Source organism: Ptychodera flava, unplaced genomic scaffold, assembly GCF_041260155.1.
Source record: "Ptychodera flava strain L36383 unplaced genomic scaffold, AS_Pfla_20210202 Scaffold_50__1_contigs__length_938362_pilon, whole genome shotgun sequence".
Classification (NCBI taxonomy): Eukaryota; Metazoa; Hemichordata; class Enteropneusta; family Ptychoderidae; genus Ptychodera; species Ptychodera flava.
The window spans coordinates 881,885-902,500 of NW_027248372.1; the positions used below are offsets into that span (position 1 = coordinate 881,885).

General features: G+C 38.7%; 3 protein-coding genes across 3 annotated transcripts in view; 2 read left to right on the forward strand and 1 right to left on the reverse strand.

Moving 5' to 3' along the window:
• The window catches only part of LOC139128342 (eEF1A lysine and N-terminal methyltransferase-like), a 42,355-nt gene that overhangs the window by 20,847 nt on the left and 892 nt on the right, over positions 1–20,616 (reverse strand). The window contains 2 exon segments of the mRNA XM_070694136.1: positions 5,043–5,271; positions 8,774–9,044. Of these exon segments, the coding sequence (XP_070550237.1) occupies positions 5,043–5,271; positions 8,774–8,865 (321 nt within the window). The 5' untranslated portion in view covers positions 8,866–9,044.
• Positions 10,617–11,364, forward strand: LOC139128343 (formin-D-like). Its single transcript, XM_070694137.1, has 2 exons — positions 10,617–10,727; positions 11,077–11,364. Exons 1-2 carry the CDS (start codon positions 10,617–10,619, stop codon positions 11,362–11,364), a joined length of 399 nt encoding a protein of 132 aa, XP_070550238.1.
• The window catches only part of LOC139128338 (dual specificity testis-specific protein kinase 2-like), a 13,623-nt gene continuing 7,122 nt past the window's right edge, over positions 14,116–20,616 (forward strand). Inside the window, exon 1 of the mRNA XM_070694134.1 lies at positions 14,116–14,588. Coding sequence (XP_070550235.1) covers positions 14,400–14,588 — 189 coding nt within the window. The 5' untranslated portion in view covers positions 14,116–14,399. The remainder of the gene's footprint in view (positions 14,589–20,616) is intronic.

Genomic DNA, 20,616 nt, shown 5'->3' on the forward strand with positions numbered 1-20,616 from the left:
TATCATTATGCCTATGCAAAAACACCTCTGAAAGTACCAAGGAAAAGGTATATTATTTGTTTGAAATTGACTGTTTCTTGTCTTGGAACCCGAATTAAGTTTCAAATTAACAATCCTAGTGCAGTTTTCAAAGAGTAAACACTTACAAATGACTGTGTCATATTTTCCATTTCACATGATGTTTAAGGTGCCTACATGCAAAATAAGAATGAAAATTTTCTATATTCTTTAGGTATTCTAAAACCATGATATCTTTGATTTAAAGCATGTCAATCAATGTACAAACCTTAAATATCATGTTTAATGTAAAATATGACACAAGCATTTTATGTATCAACATAACGACAATACCTTCAAGCACAGTCCCTCTATCCACGTGGATAGAGGGACTGTGCTTCAAGACTCCTGCCAAGCATGAAAATTGATATCCTATGCAAATCTGTTGCTTACTCTGCAAATCTTGGATTCAATTGTGTCTAAGAAATCCCTGAAAGAGACAAATAGTGAATGAAAGAAAAATCAGTGAAAGTTAAACATGATGTATCTACATTAATGCACCAAATGTTCTTGTTTGCAGGCATACTGGATAAGATCACAAGATTCTGAGATCCTTCTACTGACTCCTGATACAGTGGGCATCATATATTTCACCACCATGAAAAATGATTGGCTAAATTCTGGTTGCAATGTAAACCTGTCATGCATGCAAGAATTATCTGTATAAATTGTCATTAGAAGCAGCTAAGTATAAAACATAAATTTTCGCATCAGCATGTTGTGGAAACCGCAAAGTTAAGTTTTTAAGGGGACACAATACTAATTTTAAGTATGTCTATGTATACTACTGTAATATTGACTTTAAAGTTAGTGCAAAATCCAACTGAGGAGGAGTCTAGTTATGTACCAGCAATTGTTTTGAAATCATGGCATCTTTATATACTTATTACTCAAAGCAAAGGTGACTTCATTAATATTTCATAGTTGGCACTTTGCCTTGTATAGGCTCACACATGTTCAATGCACATAAAGTATTAAATGCTCTCATGAATTAAAGTGGCCAATACAGAGAATACAAGTGAATGTTCATGTAGTAAGTGAAATCAAGAAACAATTGTGGTTTGAGAGAGAGGATACAAATTCTCATAGAAACTTTGGAATTGCTTGCTCCCATGTAAATATACATGTATGTATCTTGACAGAGCATAAAGTTCACTCCCAATTCCCTTTAAACATGTCTCTACTCCCAGTTTATTACAACTGGTTTGAGTAAAACCATTTTGGTGAAAGGTTTAAGCCTCAGTGGATTGCTTATAGATGACTTAAAGTATTGATTTGAGAAGACATAGTGCATATTTTCTATGAATGTAAATATGTTCTTCAATTTTGGGGTGATGTTGAATCGCTTTTGCTGAAAAAATGTAATTTTTAAATCACTAGGATTCCAGAGAATGTTATCTTGGGAATTACACAAAGGATGACTCATTCACTGTCAACTTTTTAATAATTCTTGGAAAGAAGTACATATATGATTGCAGGAGAATGCACAGAATACCAAAGATTTGACAATTTGCAATATGGGTACAAGAAAAAATAACATTGGAAAAACATAAACAAAGATTTTTTGATAAGAAATACACATATTTAAAAGTGTCAAAATTAAGTCTTTTTTTTACAAATAGAAATTTTTGAGATGTAAAATCAAAGCAATGTCCTCCTTTTTTGTTTTATGTAGCATTTTTCTGGAATGTTTCTTTTTCTATAAGTCAATAAAAAAATTTCAAAAAAGTCTTGGTTTGATCATAGTGTTCCGGAATTACATGTTGGTAAAACTAAATAAATTTGTATCATGGGGACAGAAGGAGAAGGGTCTGGACTCACTAAATCAACATATAACCGTGGAAGGGATATAACTGTTTCCTATTTGGGCTTTTCCAAAATGTATCCTTTTGGGGTGTTTTGAGTTCCTAAAGTGGTAGAATTTTTTATGTTTTGAGAAGGTCTACTTTCATTGGTTGCAATTAAATTAATTTAAACTGAAATTATTAATTACAGGATATCACAATGATAATGCAAAATTCAAATGATGTCATATTCTATAAGGATGTCAGATGCCAACGGATACATTCATATAAACAATTTTTTCAATTACTAAGCTTCTTTGATTACAACTTTACAGCCATGCATGTTGTCATTTTCATGGGTTGCACCTTTAATCTTTGCTGAGATTGCAAGATTGGAATGTCAAAGTTCTTACAAGCTATGTATTTTTTCAGTCTTATTCATTCTGTTTGATACTATTTTGATGATCTCTATTGATGAAAATGAACCTTTAATTTATACCATAAGTGAGAACATTGATGAAAATGAACCTTTTATTTATACCACAAGAGAAAAATTGCTGCTATACATACAGAACGCAGTGTGACAGTTTTCGGACGACCTCAGTTTCGGACAGTTAGTGACATGCTATAGTTACACTCACTTTGCTCCGTATCGATAGCGTTTTACAGGTCATGTGACCTCATATTAAGTCAGGTGATACTGTTGTCCAGTTTTCGATAGTTATTTTGGTAGAAGCTATTGAGTTCGCTACGAGCGGCGTCACAAATTGTCGTCTGATACCGCGTCAGTGATACTGTCAACATACTGCCGTCAGGTCAAAGTAACTGAAATTTTGACTAAAGTCCTGATTTAGCATTGAATTTTGAATGTGGGGGAGAATAATGATTTTGAAAATATTCTTTCCATTGTTCGCTACGATTGCATGTAGTTTTAACGAAAACTGCGCAGTTGTTTCTAGAAAAAAAAGTACATTTAATGAACGTAAGAAGTGTACAAGTTTTCGGACAGACAATATTTAGCATGTGTAAACGTAGTAAGTGACTTACTGCATAAAAACTTGACAGGTAAATAATTCCATACGATGAAATATACTCGCTATTTTTATTAAATAATGCCTGTGCGATTTTAATACAAACAAAATATGCAATGGAAACAATTATAAGTAATACTCACTGAACAAACTTAGCGAAGTTAGCCACACCGTACGATACAAGGTGCCGAAAGCAACACACACGGAGACAGCCCGTGTCCGATATCGAAGCGCTATACACGTCGAAATATAGTTGAGTCGTCCATGGATTAAACATAACTAATTATAATGAAATATTCTTATATACAGTTTTCTAAACACATCGAAATTAAAAATCGGTGGTTTGAAGTTTCAAATTATCAATACTTAGCTCCTAATCACATTCCAAACACGACGTCCGATTTCTGGGATTGCAGTCCGATTACTACGCCATCGACATGGGGTCAAAACTTTGCCAACTTTGACCCCGAAATATCACTCCTGTCGTGTCAACTGAGTTTGAGGATAACCACAATAAAGTTTCGAAAGGTATGGTAATAAGATTTCGTATTGCTGGTCATTTACGAAACGACTTTGGGCGAAATTTACTACCTTTCCGAAAAATGTCACACTGATTTTACTGTTGACAAAAATGTATTATTCTTGGTGCAATGTAAAAAACTATATTTTGTAAAAACGTGTAGTATGAGGTGAAAACTATATTAAAACTATATTTTGTAAAACGTGATGTCACAGCTCCTAAAATTCCACTTAATTATGTTGCTGTTAAATTGTTATATTTGTGGCACATTTTTCTGAATCTCAAATAAAATTAATGAAAATAAATTTGCACTAGTATGTTTAGATCTTGTATTTACAGACAGGAGTCAATGTTGACCTAATGTGTGTGTATGTGTGTGAGTGGACTGTGTGCCATTGAATCTTAAGAAACTATCAAAAAGTGGGATTGCTGCCCCCATCATGTTAAAAGTTTGACATTTGGTGACATCATTGTGGTTGCCATAACATCCATACTGTCTGACTTCCTGTTGAAAGCTGTTCAAAAACACTTAAAAGTCAACTTCAGCTGCTCATATTTCAAATTTTCCAATGGTCACTCCCACCCCTCCCCCCCCCCCCCTGAATTTTTGCCCGGCTTGTATTATAATGTGAACTTTCTGTCGTCAATTTAAATCATGAATAATCTAGTGAACAGTTTTGTTATTAAAGATACTTGCTGGTTGAATTTTATGTATGCTTGTACGAGCAAAATTCATTATAGTACACTGCAGGGCATGGTTATATTAGAAACTCACTTGGCCAATAAATTCATTCCAGACACCTTTTCATATGCCTGGTCATCTGTTCAGGAGATTTAATGTTATTTTCCCTCAATAAGCAGGAAATTAACATTTAAGAAAATATTTATTTAAATTCATGAGTTTGCATCCCGGTAGTTAAACTGAACTACATTATTTCTTTCAAAATTTGATTGATGGGGTAGTTACAGCCTCAGGTTGAGTTTTTAAGCGTGAAATTTTTACTGAATTGAAGGGTATCAATTTGAATGGAATTTGGAAAGAGAGAGCTCTGACAATCTTGGGCAAGAACGTAGCAGTATGTACAATGATTTATCTGTTTAAAAGCTGTTTTACCATGACGTTTTCTTTAAATTTCAGGAAATCAAGTGTAACATACCTGCACTGCTGCAGCAAAGGTTCTTTGCATCTTATCACAGCTAGCCAGCTGCAACTGTTACGACACTTGTGTTGTTGTAAATATGCCAGCAGTGAACATTTGCGCCCTCTCGCGATTTATATACCGCCCTCTTGAGGTAATTCGCTGTGGTCAGGAAAATTGTCTTTTAAACCGTATAAATTATAATTATGTGCGAAAAATTTATGTCATGAAATACATGCTACATGTATAGTCAGACGATCCAGTTAAAAAAACATCTTTGTGTATCAGGAGTTATCATATCCTTCGAAACAATAATAAAAATTAGCTGAAAATATAAAGCTATTCTCAGTCACTCCAATCCGAAACCGAATCCGAAACCGAATCCGAAACCGAATCCGAAACTGAGTCCAACTTCAGCATCGTTAATTTTTGGCACAATGAGCTAATGAGGGCGCATTTCAAAACAAAGTTCCCCACTGCTACGTATACAAAATCAACAACTGCAACTTACATCCAACATGTCCATTTTTTCATACACCATCTCTGGCCTCTTCTTGGCATTTTTCAACTTCATCAGTTTGATCACTGAGTCAATAATATCTATATTGACAATATTACGGTAGCCAATGTCGTATAGGTCTTCACTGAGCCGTGAGTTACCACAGCCAACCACAAGGACTTTGTCAGCCGGTTTGATGTACTTGTGGAGCACTCCAGACAGCTCTGAATATTCTCCATACCTTGGCAAAAGAAATGAAATTAAAAAAAAAGGAATTCAAAATTGTGAAAAATGGCTCATATTAGAATAAATCACAATAAGTCCTCTGCTTTCATTTCACGATTCTCCGCAGAGGGATTTTTGGGGTGGGCCATCTCTCTGTTTTCCGAGTAATCTATTCATATGTTAATTACTGTAAAAAAGAATAAATTTCCAAAATAAAAAAATGTGCAAATAATCAATTGTTATGTAAATTGGTTTGCCCTCTATTTTTCGAAGCCATGGAGAACACTGCATATATAAAAGAGTTGAAGAGATTGGGGAAATATGGACTTGGTAGAGGATTGACCTTGACCGAAGTCTGTGGGTTTTTTAATGTCAGACAAAGGGTTTGACAATTCCTATCGCCCAACGCCCGGGACAAGTGAGATTTACGTTCGGGCAAGTCAAAAATAAAATCTGGTCGCCCGCCGGACAAGTTGTTTACACAACTTCTGGCGCAATCAACGCGAACCTAAGTTGAGGTTTGTGCACGTGTCGCCCGATTTGAGTTGTCCTTCACACAAAATAAATGTCAATCACTGACTTTTTTTGATACAATTGTGACGTTCTTCTGCGATTCATTTGCCGACTCACACAATGTTGCAATTTTTCGATGATCGACATGAAATTGTTTCATCGTCGAATTAAAAAGTTGCTTAAAATTTGGCGTAAACAGCATTTCTTTGTTGTATGCTGACTGCTCCGCCCCAACAAATTAGGTAAAAAATTGCAAAACCCAATGCCATAGTGCTTATTGGCAATCGACCGTGCAGTACTTCAAAATCATTTATGCGGCCTCGCGAGGTAGACGAACATTGTTGGCAGATAGTTTGTGGAGTGATCGCTGTAAATATGAGTATTTTACGGTAATATTTCCACTAATGCAAACAAGGCATTGTGCATTTTCGCGAGCCAGAGCGTAATTTCCGCTCCGCAGACCTACGCAAAAACAAGCAAAGTTGTTGCCGTAAAGAGGCACGTAGTTTACGACGATGGGCATTGTGTAACTCTGAGAAACGACATTGTGATGATTTACGACGGCGCCACGAGGGCCAGCGTGAGTGGGATCGTCTGAGAATCGACGACTCGATGTGATGATCGAGGTTTCTGACAAAAGATCTAAATATAAGCGTTATGATGAGGAAAAACGCCGTAGATGTTATCTCCCGAAATGGAATTTGGAAAGCACAGTGGCCTTGGTTGAAATATGACGGTTCAAAATGTTCAGTACGTCGTGTCTCAAATACCCACCATTGCCAAACCATGGAGGTAGGAAGAGACTACCTCCATGACCAAACCAGTGAAATGCTTTCATTGACAGATACGACATGTTTCGCGTTGAATCGATAAGGTCTCACGAGTTTAGTCAACCGCATTTGGACTGTTGAGCGCATGGCAGATGAGATCGTGACGGGGACGATGATTGTGGAAATTTTGTGGGTCCCGCTGAGCCCGACAGTTTCACTTGCCAACAATCCGATCGCATGCACTGGCAATGCGTGAACCGAATGACGACGACCAGCGATAGAAACTGACCAATCTTTTTACGACGGCATTTATGCTTGCCAAACACGGGAAGCCGATGTATGATATGTATCTGCAAATTCAATGTTAGCCCTGCGTACAGGTCTGTGTGTTCCCGGCGTTATACGGCCTCTTGTGGTGGAGGCCTATTGAAAAATACTGTAAAATACGTAGGCCTACTTCAATGTGAACTTTTGAAAAAAATCGGCGTCAACATCGGCGAAAATTACCAAGATAAGAAAGCCCTGAAAGCCGCTACGGAATTCGTCGCAAGTATTTTGGTCTTGATTATTACAAATGGAGGACAAGTAAAATTTTTGAGAGGACAAGTGAAATTGAAAATCCACTTGTCCGACGGACAAGTGAACTGGAAAAAAAAATTGTCAAGCCCTGAGAGCCTGAGTAAACTGGAGGAACAAACTTTAGAAGACTGTCCTGTTGATTGTCAGGTAATCTCTAAAACAAAAAGTCATGTGAGCGGTGACCTGGCAAACTTCTTAACGCATGTAACGTAGTGGCCAGTCACCGGCATGATCGGTGATGTCAGTTTGTGTTAGAAGTTGTCAGGTCACCACTCACGTGACTTTAGTGTTGCGCTGCACTGAGCCTCGTCCATAGGCGTGATGTAGACCGGGTACTTTTAGAGTAGAGTTGGGCTACGTTTCAACATTCTTACACTAAGACTACATGTATCCCTCAAGGTGTGTAACGGACTTGTCCGGCCAGCAAATAAAACTGCCCATTGTAGTTGAAAAATAAATACAAATCCTACATACATTTACCTCGTTAGATGCGGAAGGTTCTCTGCTGTCCAAAAATACACTCATGTCATCACCCAACTCATCATCATAATGGATGGCGTTCGCACATAGCAAGTGGTGAATCTCAGTCTGATGCTGTTGATAGCATTGTTCACAGACCAATCACTGATGCAGAGAGTGTTCCATTACGGTAATGAGTTGCGCTATTAAAATGGTGGATACCAGAAACGTCAATTCAGTCAAAACGCAGCAGATTTCTTTGAAAGTTTTCATTTTATCATGACATGAATGTGTTTTTTGGACAGCAGAGAACCTTCCGCATCTAACAAGGTAATTGAATGTAGGAGTTGTGTTTATTTTTCGATTAGAATGGGTAGTTTTATTTGCAGGCCATCAAGTCCATTTTACATCTTGAGGGATAGTCTAAGTATACAGGAATGTCGGAACGTAGCCTGACTCTACACTAAAACTACTCAGTCCACATCACGCATGTGGCCTCGAACATAGCTTGTACGCCAGAAAAAAAAAAAACGGTTTCCGAGTAGTCATGTTGGCGACAGTTTGGGGATTTTTGAGCGGATTTCTGCTCGTGGTAGGTCCCTGATAACCAAGCTGTCGATGAGTGGTGGCAATTGTAATTTGGGCTGAAACTTTTCGAAATATCGTCAAACAAAGTTGCGACAAGCTTGCTGTCGGGCCGACTGTGGACGTTAGTCTACGGAGATTCTCATAGCTGTGGTGGCAGGGTCAAAACCAGCCCGTAACGGCAGAAATTCCGTCCGAAAACACCACAGCTATGGACCCACAGCTGTGGTGGCGGGGTCAAAAAAACCGTAAAAGTCAAAACCAGCACGTAAAAGGCAGAAATCCCGTCCGAAAACTCCACAGCTAGCAGCTATGGACCCACAGCTAGTGTGTATGCTGCCATGTACCATTGTATGTACACATACATACAAACAGTATCACAATACGGATTGGCCTACCATAGGCGCTTTCTAAAGTTGCCAATGAGGTATACCACAGAGCCTAGAAGGGGGCCCTCTACTCTCTGGGTATATGAAGAGAGAACACTCCCAAGCCTGTATCACAGCATAGACCCTCGAGAAAAACGTTTTTCTCGAGGGTCTATGATCACAGTGTGCGCGCCGCACGTGTGGCAGTCATACAATTACAAGCAGTGAAGCACATGGAGCTCACCATTCAAAAACCTTCGATCCTCTCTTCTTGAAGAAGCTGTCCCAGTATTCTGTAGAGCTCAACTCCACGTGACTCTTCGGAATCAAATCCATGGTACACCTCGCAGGAGATTTGGAATTGACGTCCTGTTAACGCAAATGTGCAATATAAGCAGATACGAAGTTTCACTGGTCTGCGGTGTCCACTTCCATGGGCGCAGCCATATTTGAGTCTGGGGACAGACTTGGCATCGGATTCAGTTTTGGTTTCTTGGGCGCAGCTCTTTTTGAATCTAATAAATAAATAAATTAATAAATAGTTTATATAACCAGATAAAGGTACAATTACAATAAAAATAACAAGGGATGTATTACAGTGAAAGTATGACTTTTATCTGGTTTGGACCATAGAAATAGTCCACAATCTGAAGACAGACTTAGCATCGGATTCACATTTGGTTTCTTTTATGCATCTGAACAGCGACTTTGCTCAAGCTCTGAGAGAAGTATCACGCAACAAATTGCAATAAGAATAACTCAAATGCATATTTTCTAGTGAATATTTTTTTTTAACTCCATGAGCAAAAACATTTTTCAGGAGAAATTCCCATAAACTGACAACACAAGAGGGCGCACTTACATAAGGCCGAAAAAAAATGTGCTGTTCGGATAACCCGACCGTGCCGACCCTAAACTTTTTAGAGCTACGTAAACATGGAAGTAAAAAACAGAAAGAAAAAGCCGTAAAATCTCGCGTTCGTTGATTAGCATTTGTTTTTGCTTGAACGAGGATGTAATTTATGGTTTTTGTTTGTTTTGTTTGTTTTGTTTTGTTTTTTCCCCTTTTATATGTATGATACATATTTCTGGAAATGTTGCGGCCAGTGTTTGACCGCCCTTAACCCCTGAAAATGCATATTTAAAAACAAAAATAATTTGGAAAAACATTCCTGCCGACCTACCTACCCTATTTTTGAAAACCACGTTATCGGAACAGCACATCCCCCTAACATTTGTCTTAATAAGGTGCTTAAATGATTGGGATAAAAGTTTTCAAAGATATTGTGTAAATGAACAATTCAATCTTACATTATTCCTTCCTCAGTTCGATTGCCATCAATATCATTTTAAACAATTCACTGGCAAAAACATACAATTTCATCAAGTACTGCCAAATGAAACTTACCATGATATGTTGGTGCGTAGACCCATAGGCAGTCGTTCTCGACTGTCTATGGTAGACCTTATAGTCTAGTCCCTCATCGGACTATTTTTGCCTTCCGAGACTTTTGGCCTTCGGGCGAAGGCGAAGGGAAAATACTCAGGCGAGGGACTAGACTAGGACCTTTACAGACAGGAGCTTATAGCGAGCTTATAGTTTAATAGCGAGCTTATACACAATTCTTTGATATTTTGATTACATAGAAATTCCTTTTAGATGTATTACGCACTAGGTTTGAAATCTTTGCATTGTTCGATCGAAATTCTAGGCACGCTGTACGTCAGTAGTTCTGCACACGGTCATTCTTCTCATGGAACCTGACCGTGTTCTGCAGGTGTCTCTTCTCACGTATACATTTGTTGTTTGCTTGTGAATTTGCATCTTGAATTACACACCTCTCTGGAACGTTCTTTTTCATAAATATTGTCTGTTTTAGTTCATATTCTTGATGAGCTAACCTTGGAAGGATAAAGCGAGTCAATTTGACTACAATAGTTTGCTGGAGGATCATGTGATCATGTGAGCTTTCATACATATATGTAAACCTCAGAGTTTATTCTCCGCATGGATACCGAGGATGACCTTGACTACTTGTGACACAATGCGCGTGCGCATGACCGAGGGACTGTGCACATTATGAACAATGATCAATCCGGGGATGGATCAAAGAGTGAAAGAGCTCATACTCCATAACCCTGAGCTACAGTGTATAAGTGACGGTGTCAGCTCAGTTCACCAACAAATAACTGCTTGGGTCTGGACAGAATTAACAAGCGTGCGGTGTCTTGAAACAATGCATGTAAAATACTGACCCTACCCGATCGCTTGCACCAAAAATGCAGAACCCTCTTCTTCTTGATCAAAAACAAGTGGCAAAACATTAGCAACACTTTGAAATATTTGAATTTCAATGGAAGTGTGTCTGGTGACTTCCAATATTCTCCATAGCAACACCAATTATTTGCCTTGTCAGCAAAAAGCAAGTTACATCAGCTGTTTGAGTATCAACTTTAATGTTGCTGTCAATAATGTTGACAATGCATCCTATGGGCATTGCACTATTGTATTTGAAGAAATAAAAAACTTGTTATTCATAATAATAGAATACTACAGTAACTATATTTGTTGTTGATGATGATGATGATGATGATGATGATGATGATGATGATGATGATGATGATGATGAGGAGGAGGAGGATGATGATGATGACGACGACGACGACGATGATGTGGTGTTGGTGGTGGTGGTTGCGATGGTGGTGATGAAGACGACGACGACGACGATGATGAAGAGGAGGAGGGGAGAAGGAGGAGGACGGAGAGGAGGAGGGGAGGAAGGAAGGCACGAGGACAAGAAAGAGAGAAGAGAGGAGGATTATAATGACGAATAGTATGTTAGCGACAATGATGACAGTGACATCATTGATTAGCCTGATGGCGGCGGTTCCCGGCGGTGGTTACGTTTATCATGGAAGCAGTTCAGTACATATAACGGTGCTTACCAGTATTACTTGGTTTTCTTTGTTCACTGAATTATACCCTTTCATTGTTTTCCATATGGTTAGGACTTCACAAAATAGATTATTTTACTTTCATGCCAAGAAATAAAGTTGACGTATTTTTACACAAGTCATGTTTGTTGATTCTGTTTATGTTCGACTATGGTTTTTATCAGAGATGTAGGCAATAATAATATTTTTTACAAGTCATGTGACTGTTGTTTTGAACTGTTCATTACTGTTTGTTTTTGAACTCTTCATTATGAGAGGACCTATTTGACAGTACAACTACAATCAGAAATATAGTACTCCATCCATATATGCTAGAGGATATTTCATAATTTCCCTAACAAAGTGTTTCAGTGTACTTTAGTGTCTTGAAATATTAATATTCTTTTCCGTATTCTTGATTGCAAACGGCCCTCCAATCAGTATTTGGAGAATTTCCCCTCTAGCTCAAAGGATTCCTCGCTGGCAAACCTCGCTGATCCAGTCGAAAATAATCTCATCTGCTTTTCATTATAAAACTCAGACCACCCTCTCTCTCTCTCTCTCTCTCTCTCTCTCTCTCTCTCTCTCTCTCTCTCTCTCTCTCTCTCTCTCTCTCTCACACACACACATCACTCTGGGCAAATTTATGAGTTTGGCATATCCTGATAAAACATGAAACCTCTCAGGCTCTGTCAGTGCATCGACCTTCGTCCAAGTTTCAATGATACCTAAAATATATTAAGATCCCCCCGACCCTGCTACGTATGCGAAAAGAATCAATGCCTCCCGCCAATATACCCTCGTGCACACAATATGCAAGCATTGGGGTTTTGTTTACTGCTTTGAATAGGTGGTTTCTCTGTAGTAATACTGAGAGCCCGGGAGTACTTCCAATATCTTCCTGCAGGTGTGAGCCGCAATAGTTGAAAAGAGCCCCCATGTCTATTCCAGAATTAGGACCCATCGTTATTGATTTTCTTGACATATGTGGGAATTTTTACCATTATTTCATTGTAAAGTGAGTATTTTCTCTGCGCATTGGTATATTTATATGCTATACCCATGTTTTCAGGTTTTTCAGATGAAAAGACGATCCAATTTTGGGGATTTTTGTTTTTCGATAAAAGATGACCTATTCGGGCGTCACACACCTGTGACCTGCGTATCTTTGTATAGAAGTATTCCCCCTCTATGAGAGAGAGAGAGAGAGAGAGAGAGAGAGAGAGAGAGAGAGAGAGAGAGAGAGAGAAAGAGAGAGAGAGAGAAGAGAGAGAGAGAGAGAGAGAGAGAGGAAGAGAGAGAGAGAGAGAGAGAGAGAGAGAGAGAGAGAGAGAGAGGCGGCTAATATTGGCTGTTCTGTGCACCGTGACTGAGATTGAAGGAAGGAGCGACGTCATGCTGAGCATAAGAATAGAAAAAAACATGTTTTGTTTAATACGCCAAATAGAATAAACAATCACTATTCCTCATTTTAAATTAGAAGTTCTGTCGTCCATTATTATTATAGTTCACTATTGCTACAGACTTCTTATTGTAAGTTGTTTCTAGATGATTAGCTCTCCGCATACAAACATGACCTCTGACCCGAACCTTAATCGTGCCATGATAACGAGTACTTGTATTCCTAGATCCTTGCCAACATGTATTATATATAATGGTATGATAACAGAATTATTATAATCGACAATCAACTGCTTTCAATGAAGAGTACACATGAAAATTTTACAGAGCGAGACAATACGCGGATAGATTGTCGTCACGACATGCAGAGAGTACACTGACCCAAGCTGAACCTGGCTGATTAGATACATCATTTGAGAATATTAAATTGTTCTCTCCGGAGATATATTTATTGTGAACACTGCTTCTCCGGGGACCTTGACACTTGACTAGCGGTTGTTCGTGGACAAAACGTTAACTAATAACAATTTTATGATAAAACACGATTGGAACTATTTTTTGATAATTGGATGATGAAGTAATGTCGGTTTAATCTGCAAATGTACGCTCATCTGCTTTCCTTTTTAAGTCACACACTTGTTTTTATGAGTAATTTGTAATATTGCAACATTCAGCTATAGGACACACAACACTTTTGAGAAATTTGAACAATATGAAGATTCAGTTATCCCAAATTAGTTCCAATTATGTTAATAATGCCTTTAGCCTATGAATTAAAGATACTGACGATGTATTTATCTGACAAAGATAATAGTCATCAAGATGCAGTCGACGAATATAATAAATTATTATTACTATTATTATTATTATTATTATTATTATTATTATTATTATTATTATTGTTGTTGTTGTTGTTGTTGTTGTTGATATCGTAAAACAGCGACCAGAGGCATTTTATACAGTAATTAAAATGTGATAAGATATTCATAAACACAATGTAAATTTAAAAAACGAAAAACGACACACAGAAAGAAATTTAGAAAACACATGTAGATGTATGAGAAATGTTACAGTCATAAAAAGACAAGTTGGAAATATGATGTCAAAAAGACAAAGTCCGGGAAAACTACAGAAATACACTGTTACCTATATTCAGATATTGGTGAACTTCTAGAATTACGCGCAAGCTTAATATGCTGAATATGTAAATTTTTGACGACGTCATGGAAATAGAACGCCACAAACGTAACAATAGCCGACAGAACCTGTCGACAAAACAAGCAATGATGCGAAACCGCTTTTTTAATACGCCGAAGACAATGTGTGAGTATACATTTACAAGTAGGCGTTGCATGAATCAACCGAGCCGTAGTCGACCTTAACAAGTCAATCCTCAATCGACCTCTGTAAATATGTGGACCCGTTGACTGATCTATCTTTCGTCGGCCCTGAGCACGTACGTCTTCAGCCTGCGAGAACGCGCGTTCTGGGGGAGATAACAGCGAACGGACGCCGCTCCGCGTGCAGCGGACGGCATGGCCGCGCAGAGGCCTGACAATGGGTTAGAAGCAACAGCAGAAGGCACGGAACCTGAACGGGAGCCCCGGACACCGCTGCCGGGGAGTTCGTGCTTTGCTTTACTGAGCGCTGTCACAAAGCTCGCTACGTGGGAAGACTTCGAGGCCGAGAAACTTGATAGCGGATTTTTCGCCGATGTGTATAAGGTGAGTTTACAAGAGTAAATAGTCTTTGAACGACCTGGTAGACGGCAGGCTTCCTTCAAGATATTTACTATGTGTATACAACCACGGCCTTGGTCGGACAGCCGTGTGAAGGATATAAATCGCCCATATTCGTGTGAGCAGGTATTAGAGCATATCGTGTATGGTTGAACATCGATAAGCACACTGAGTTTACGATAAAAAGTGACGTCGTCAGCGCCCTACATGCACTGTGGTCTACGAGTGTGCAACTTCACTTCTGACATGGATAGGCATACAGCCTTTGACTGTGGAGAAGTTTGCATGACTCTGATGACTATAGTATTACAGTAATTAAGATCTACGGAAACGGCGTGCGGCTGCTGCGAAATGCTACCCGCAGAGTGAATTGTTGCAATTAAGTCAATTAACGGGACCGAAACAATCCCCTTTGACCGCCAACTAGAGAATATTAAAGACGTCGCGGTTAGGAACCTTGTCGTCATAAGTGCTTCTGTAGTCTATGTGTACAAGGGTCCATAGTGTTCAAGAACCACCTGTTGCTGTAGTTCGAACGTCGATATAAATATCGGGGCATGAGAGCGCGGTCTGCCGCTCTGATAAACTCGGGGATAAACTGACTATTTTGTCCAGGAAATGAGGCCGCCCGCGGTCTTCTGTCATTTTGACGGAAAATATATTGCTAACCTTTGACCTTGTCGTAATTTGACACACTGTTTAATAGCGCTAGTCTATCTCAACCTTGTAGGAGAGCGACCTTTGTTTATTTGCACACTCCCCCTAATTCAAAAAAAAAACGCGGAAGAGCTCTATTATTTTCTGTCAACTTGACAAATTTCGAATGCCTTTCCACCTCTCATGCTGCCTGGTACATGGCATGCTAATTTTAGGTCGATTAACAGCATTACATGTACAAATTTCCAATAGAAACCAATAAAGATGAAGGTCACCCATGCAGGCAGTACAGTGGATTTCAATTCGGTGCCACAACTATGTGTCAGGCAGTTTTAGCTGACACAATAACTTCTAACTTTCAGCTGTAATTGTTACAAAACAGCTATATTGTAGATCGAATTCAATCAACTGTTCAGCTATCGGTCCAGACAGAGTTGCCCTATGCTGGTTTACTGTAATAAGTCGGTGACTTTGAAATGTGTGGTGATACCAAATCTAATCGTCTGCATATGTACGTACAGTGTGTCTGTGTCACACAGAGAGTTGCTGCACAGAAATGAAACTACCGTAATTTGTTGACTACAAATCCGAAAGCTTTGAGAATCAAGTGGCAACATTGTCGCGCTGTGTGTCACTGAACTTGAAATTGTTCAGTTGTATGCCATGAACACCTAGGCTGCAGAGTATTTTATGGGGCTATTTAATCTTTCAAGTCAGAATTATCAGAAGTGAAGATCGTCTTTGACTTTGCGGATGATAATCTAAACGATCTAACCATCCAAACATGACCTGTTTTTATTGCACTGCAGTTGAGCAAACACGCCCTGCGTACAACAACCCTCATCAAATCTTCTGTTAGCAAATAAACCCTACAAAAGTAGTACAACTATAGTCTATGGTTAGCATTATAGCAATGATATAACACGGTGGGGATTTTTGGGTTTTTCGCTTTGTATGTTTGACCTCCTTTTTTGCGAGCCACCTCTAGATTCCTGTCTGAAGCTTGGTATCTTACGTCATGAAATTCAGTTGGGACTTACGAATTCTATTTTTATCCGGGAATTGCTGCAGGATTAGGCGTTCAGGATACTCTTAAAGGACATCTTTTATCTAATGTAAGCGCATGCGCAACTCTCAAACTGTGTAACAAATAAGTGCTAAAGATACACCTCTCTCTCTCTCTCTCTCTCTCTCTCTCTCTCTCTCTCTCTCTCTCTCTCTCTCTCTCTCTCTCTCTCTCATCCGGCACATAATATTACCACGGAGATTGAAGTGATAGACATTACATTATTGGCTCCCTTCTTTGTATTCAGATCGCCGAACAATTAAGGATGCCATAATTTGTTTTCATCATGAAATTGCCATAGACACGTGACGTTTCTCCCCGAGGATTCGATAAATTTTCTCAATTATCGCCATTTTCTCATTGAAATAATTGGGTGACGGTTTAGAAATTGAGAAACTTTGGCACGGTTGTTTTCTTTTCCGAATGGCATTGTGTTGGTTTATAAGAAAAAACAAAAAAGCAAAGCTGCACTGTGTAAATCAGGCGCAATGTCACCTTTAGGCTTTACGATCCCAGTTCACCTCTGGACCCAATGTCTTAAAAATCACTCCTTGTTGATTTGTCTGTTGCGACACGCGTTCCACTGGGTGCCGTAATCAATCACTTGTGGTAACCCCGAGTAGTTTACGCAACACCAAGTGTTGTCTCCCAGCGAACTCTGACTGTCAACGGTCAGCCATGACTAACATTGCAATCTCTGGCTCACGGCGATGTCTTCCCGCTGTACTTAAACTGCTCACTCGGCCTGAAAGCCAGGTGATATATTGGCGTCAATATCGGTGTCTGTAATATGATTGCAATGAAGCTGACATGATACTGGTGACCCAAACATGGCTCACAGTCACATATTATCTCAAACAACCATCACAGAGTTGTTTTTACATATCTGATAGATTCTAAATTCTTGTGTACGTATTAGGAACGATGTCAAATGCGATAATGTGGTACAATGCTCTGAAGGGGAAAAGGAGGGAGGGAGAGAGAGGAGGGAGGGAGAAAGGGAGGGAGAGAGAAAGACAGAGACATAGGGAGCATGTACATATCGACATTACATAATGTTACAAATTTGATTCAAATTTATACTGTAATTTTCCCATTTCAATTGGCTTAATTGTGAATAACGCATAAATATCACATATTTTTGTCAAAAAATATACCCGCCAGAGTCGTACCTTCCATATTACTTTCTGATTTATGATTCTTGCTGCGCCTTCCAACATTACAGTCACGTATTATATCTCCCAGTCTGCCTACAAAACGATCAAATTAAGAACGTTTACGGATTGCTAATAGAGTCAGAGAACCACTGCACGTGCTTTCAACAGAAAGTGGCAATTATGCAAAAGGCCAATAAGAATGCTGCTGGTTGTCGTATTTGCTGGGCAATATGGAGTAACGAGGCCGAGGAAATTGAATAACGTACCGCACATGTCTAGCTTATCAGGTGCTGTGTCCTCTCCTTTCTGAAATGTACAATTCGACAAATGTCCTAATTGATATGAACAGCATAGATACAGACTTTCATCAGCGGACATGTCTTAAATTGTGATGCATTGCCATTCCGTGTGTAACTTGGTACACGCACGTGATTAGACGCAAGGGCTTGCCTACTTTATAACTGTCCAATGAAACACTCTAAGAATTACAAATATCCCAGGAGTCGACACAGTTTGTTTTCTCCACATTGGGACTGTTTTTTCAAAGCAACCAGGCCACAAACGGTGACCTACATAATCAACCACCATCTGGGAGCAAGAGTTCAAATCGCAGGTATATCGATATAGGGTTATCAAACGATAAACTCATAAATCATTAATTTCTTCTTCTTCTTCTTCTTCTTCTTCTCTTCTTCTTCAGTGGAAATATGTGCATTTTGCAAAATGCAGTTTAGCAACCAGCGGTAAAAATACGAATGCGGTAAAATTACAGTTTAAAAAGTTCGTTCCCAGCAAGCGCAGGCCATAAAGCGGAAGACAATAAAATGCTGAAGCCACATTCCAGGTACCAAGATTACTGTATACGGCCATGGGGCCTACTTCTGATTACTGTAGACAGAGGCTGACGAACATAAAATGGCATATTAATCATTCTTACGAGACACAACAAGGTCGTCGAAACAATTATAAATCGACCTGAAATTTTGGACGGCTTCCCTTTGCTTCCAAACGATGGATGCCGATTTACGATACCATAGGGACTTTCAGACCATTACATGTATCAACCTTTGCGTACCGAGACAATAGAAAAACAAAATTACATTTCCATTTTGGAAATAGAGTTTGATAATACTTTCACGGTCATTAAACGTACGTGTAGCGTTATTAATAGCCTATACTTGCAGCTGGGTTGGTGACCTCAGAGTTATCGGCGCGCAGAACCTCGTGGCGTTTAACCCTTGACACCATTTCCAAACTCCAACGTGACAAATGCGAAAGAAACCAACTGGAGACTGAACAACTGTGTATATAAGTTGTTTATGGTAAAATGTGCCTCGCAGACAGCGGCTGTTGAGAGTTTCAATTTTTTAACTTTATCGTCAGCTGACGGAGTGATTTGAGCTTTATGTGTAAATCAAGTTTCAGTTTTCCAGTCTTATTTTCGTGAAAATGGGAAATTCAGTTTTGCCTAAAGAATTTCAAATATCGGTAAAATTCAGGTAATTTGTTCCTCCAACTCAACCTTTGCACGATAGCTCATCATTTTTATGAGAATGGTTTAAAATTGACTTTAAGAAATTCGAAAGCAAATGTTCCAAGAAAATTGCTGCAAATTGCCTTCGCACTATGACTGTTGCTCATGATTTCACTTATTTTGTAAAAACAGCTCTGTGCAATAACTTCTTCACCCTTTTTCCGTAACATTTTACTATTGAAAACTGGCAGGAGCAGAAGGATGGTTTAATAATTATTTGTATTATGCATTTAAAAACAGCAACTCGGAAACAAGAAGTCCGTGACCATGGATTTTCAAAAGACAAGTATAATTCGAACGAACACGTGATGCTGTTGTTTGTGCTAATTTTCTGAGAATTTACAACAGGTTTGCTGATACTGATAAGTTAGCCGCTGTGCGACTCTCAGTAATAGGAAAGAAAGATAACAAACAATCTTAAAAAGATTGACTATAAACAATAATAATAATAATAATAATAACTTGCATAAATAACAATAATAACGTACCTGCGATTTCAAGGTCAGTTACAGAGATCGCCTATCAGAGTTATTTACAATTATGCCTTACGTTTACGTAAGTACTCTGAACTTAAATTGACGAAGTAATAATTTCTTGTAAAGAAATGTAATACCTTCTTAAATCGACCGTAATCTCATGATCTTGCCGATATTTGATGTGCCGGGAGATACAATTTGACAATGTCCTGCATTTGTAGTTAACGTATGTATATTGTAACAGCAGACGTTCATTCATTGGCAGATACTTGTGATGCCTACTGGAGCCACCTGGACTTGTGTGATCGTTTTTCCAGCAATGTTGTGACGTCGGCTGGTGTAAAGGATGTTTTGTGGATAACTCATTTCAGAACCTGACAATTTTCTGAACACATAATTATTGACTGCTTAGTGGAATGCGCTTCGGGACAAATAGGCAGACTGTCAAACTTTTATAATATTCTTTTAGCATCCCAATTGTAATCGGGGGTTCGTTTTGAAGCGTATGACGTAAATAAAGTTTTGACCAGCTTTGTTTCGTGAAAATCGTGAATTTTATTTTCACCTACAGATAGAATTAGATAGAATAAGTTAGAATTTCAAAATTAGTAAATAATAGGTAATTTGTTTCTTTGTTTCTCTAGTACCAAAATTTGCACGGTGACCCTCCGATTTTTATTCTTCATTTCGAAAGAGAAGTTGAAGCTTTGCTTGAAGAATCTTTTAGCAAACGCTTAATGCTTTCATCTTCGCCACGTGAACTACCTCGATAAAACATAATCCATTTCTCAAAGTACATTGTCATATCATGACAAGAGTGTCTTTGAGGCCACTAAAATTGTAAAAAAATGACACCGGCTTGCCATATATGATCATGGTAACTAGTTACCCCGTCCATTGTAACACGGTATACCTTGCTATTTTATTGTGATCATATATGTAACCATTTTGCAAAATGTGACACTTAAGGTAGTATGCACCTCGAAAGTGAAAGACTTAAACTTTTGCTCTAACTTTCCTCAAGGAATCTTTCAATCATTCTCTTTCAAAATCAAGAATAAAAATAGGGGGTCACCGTGCAAACTTTGGAACTAGAGAAACAAATTTCCCAAGATTTTCCGAT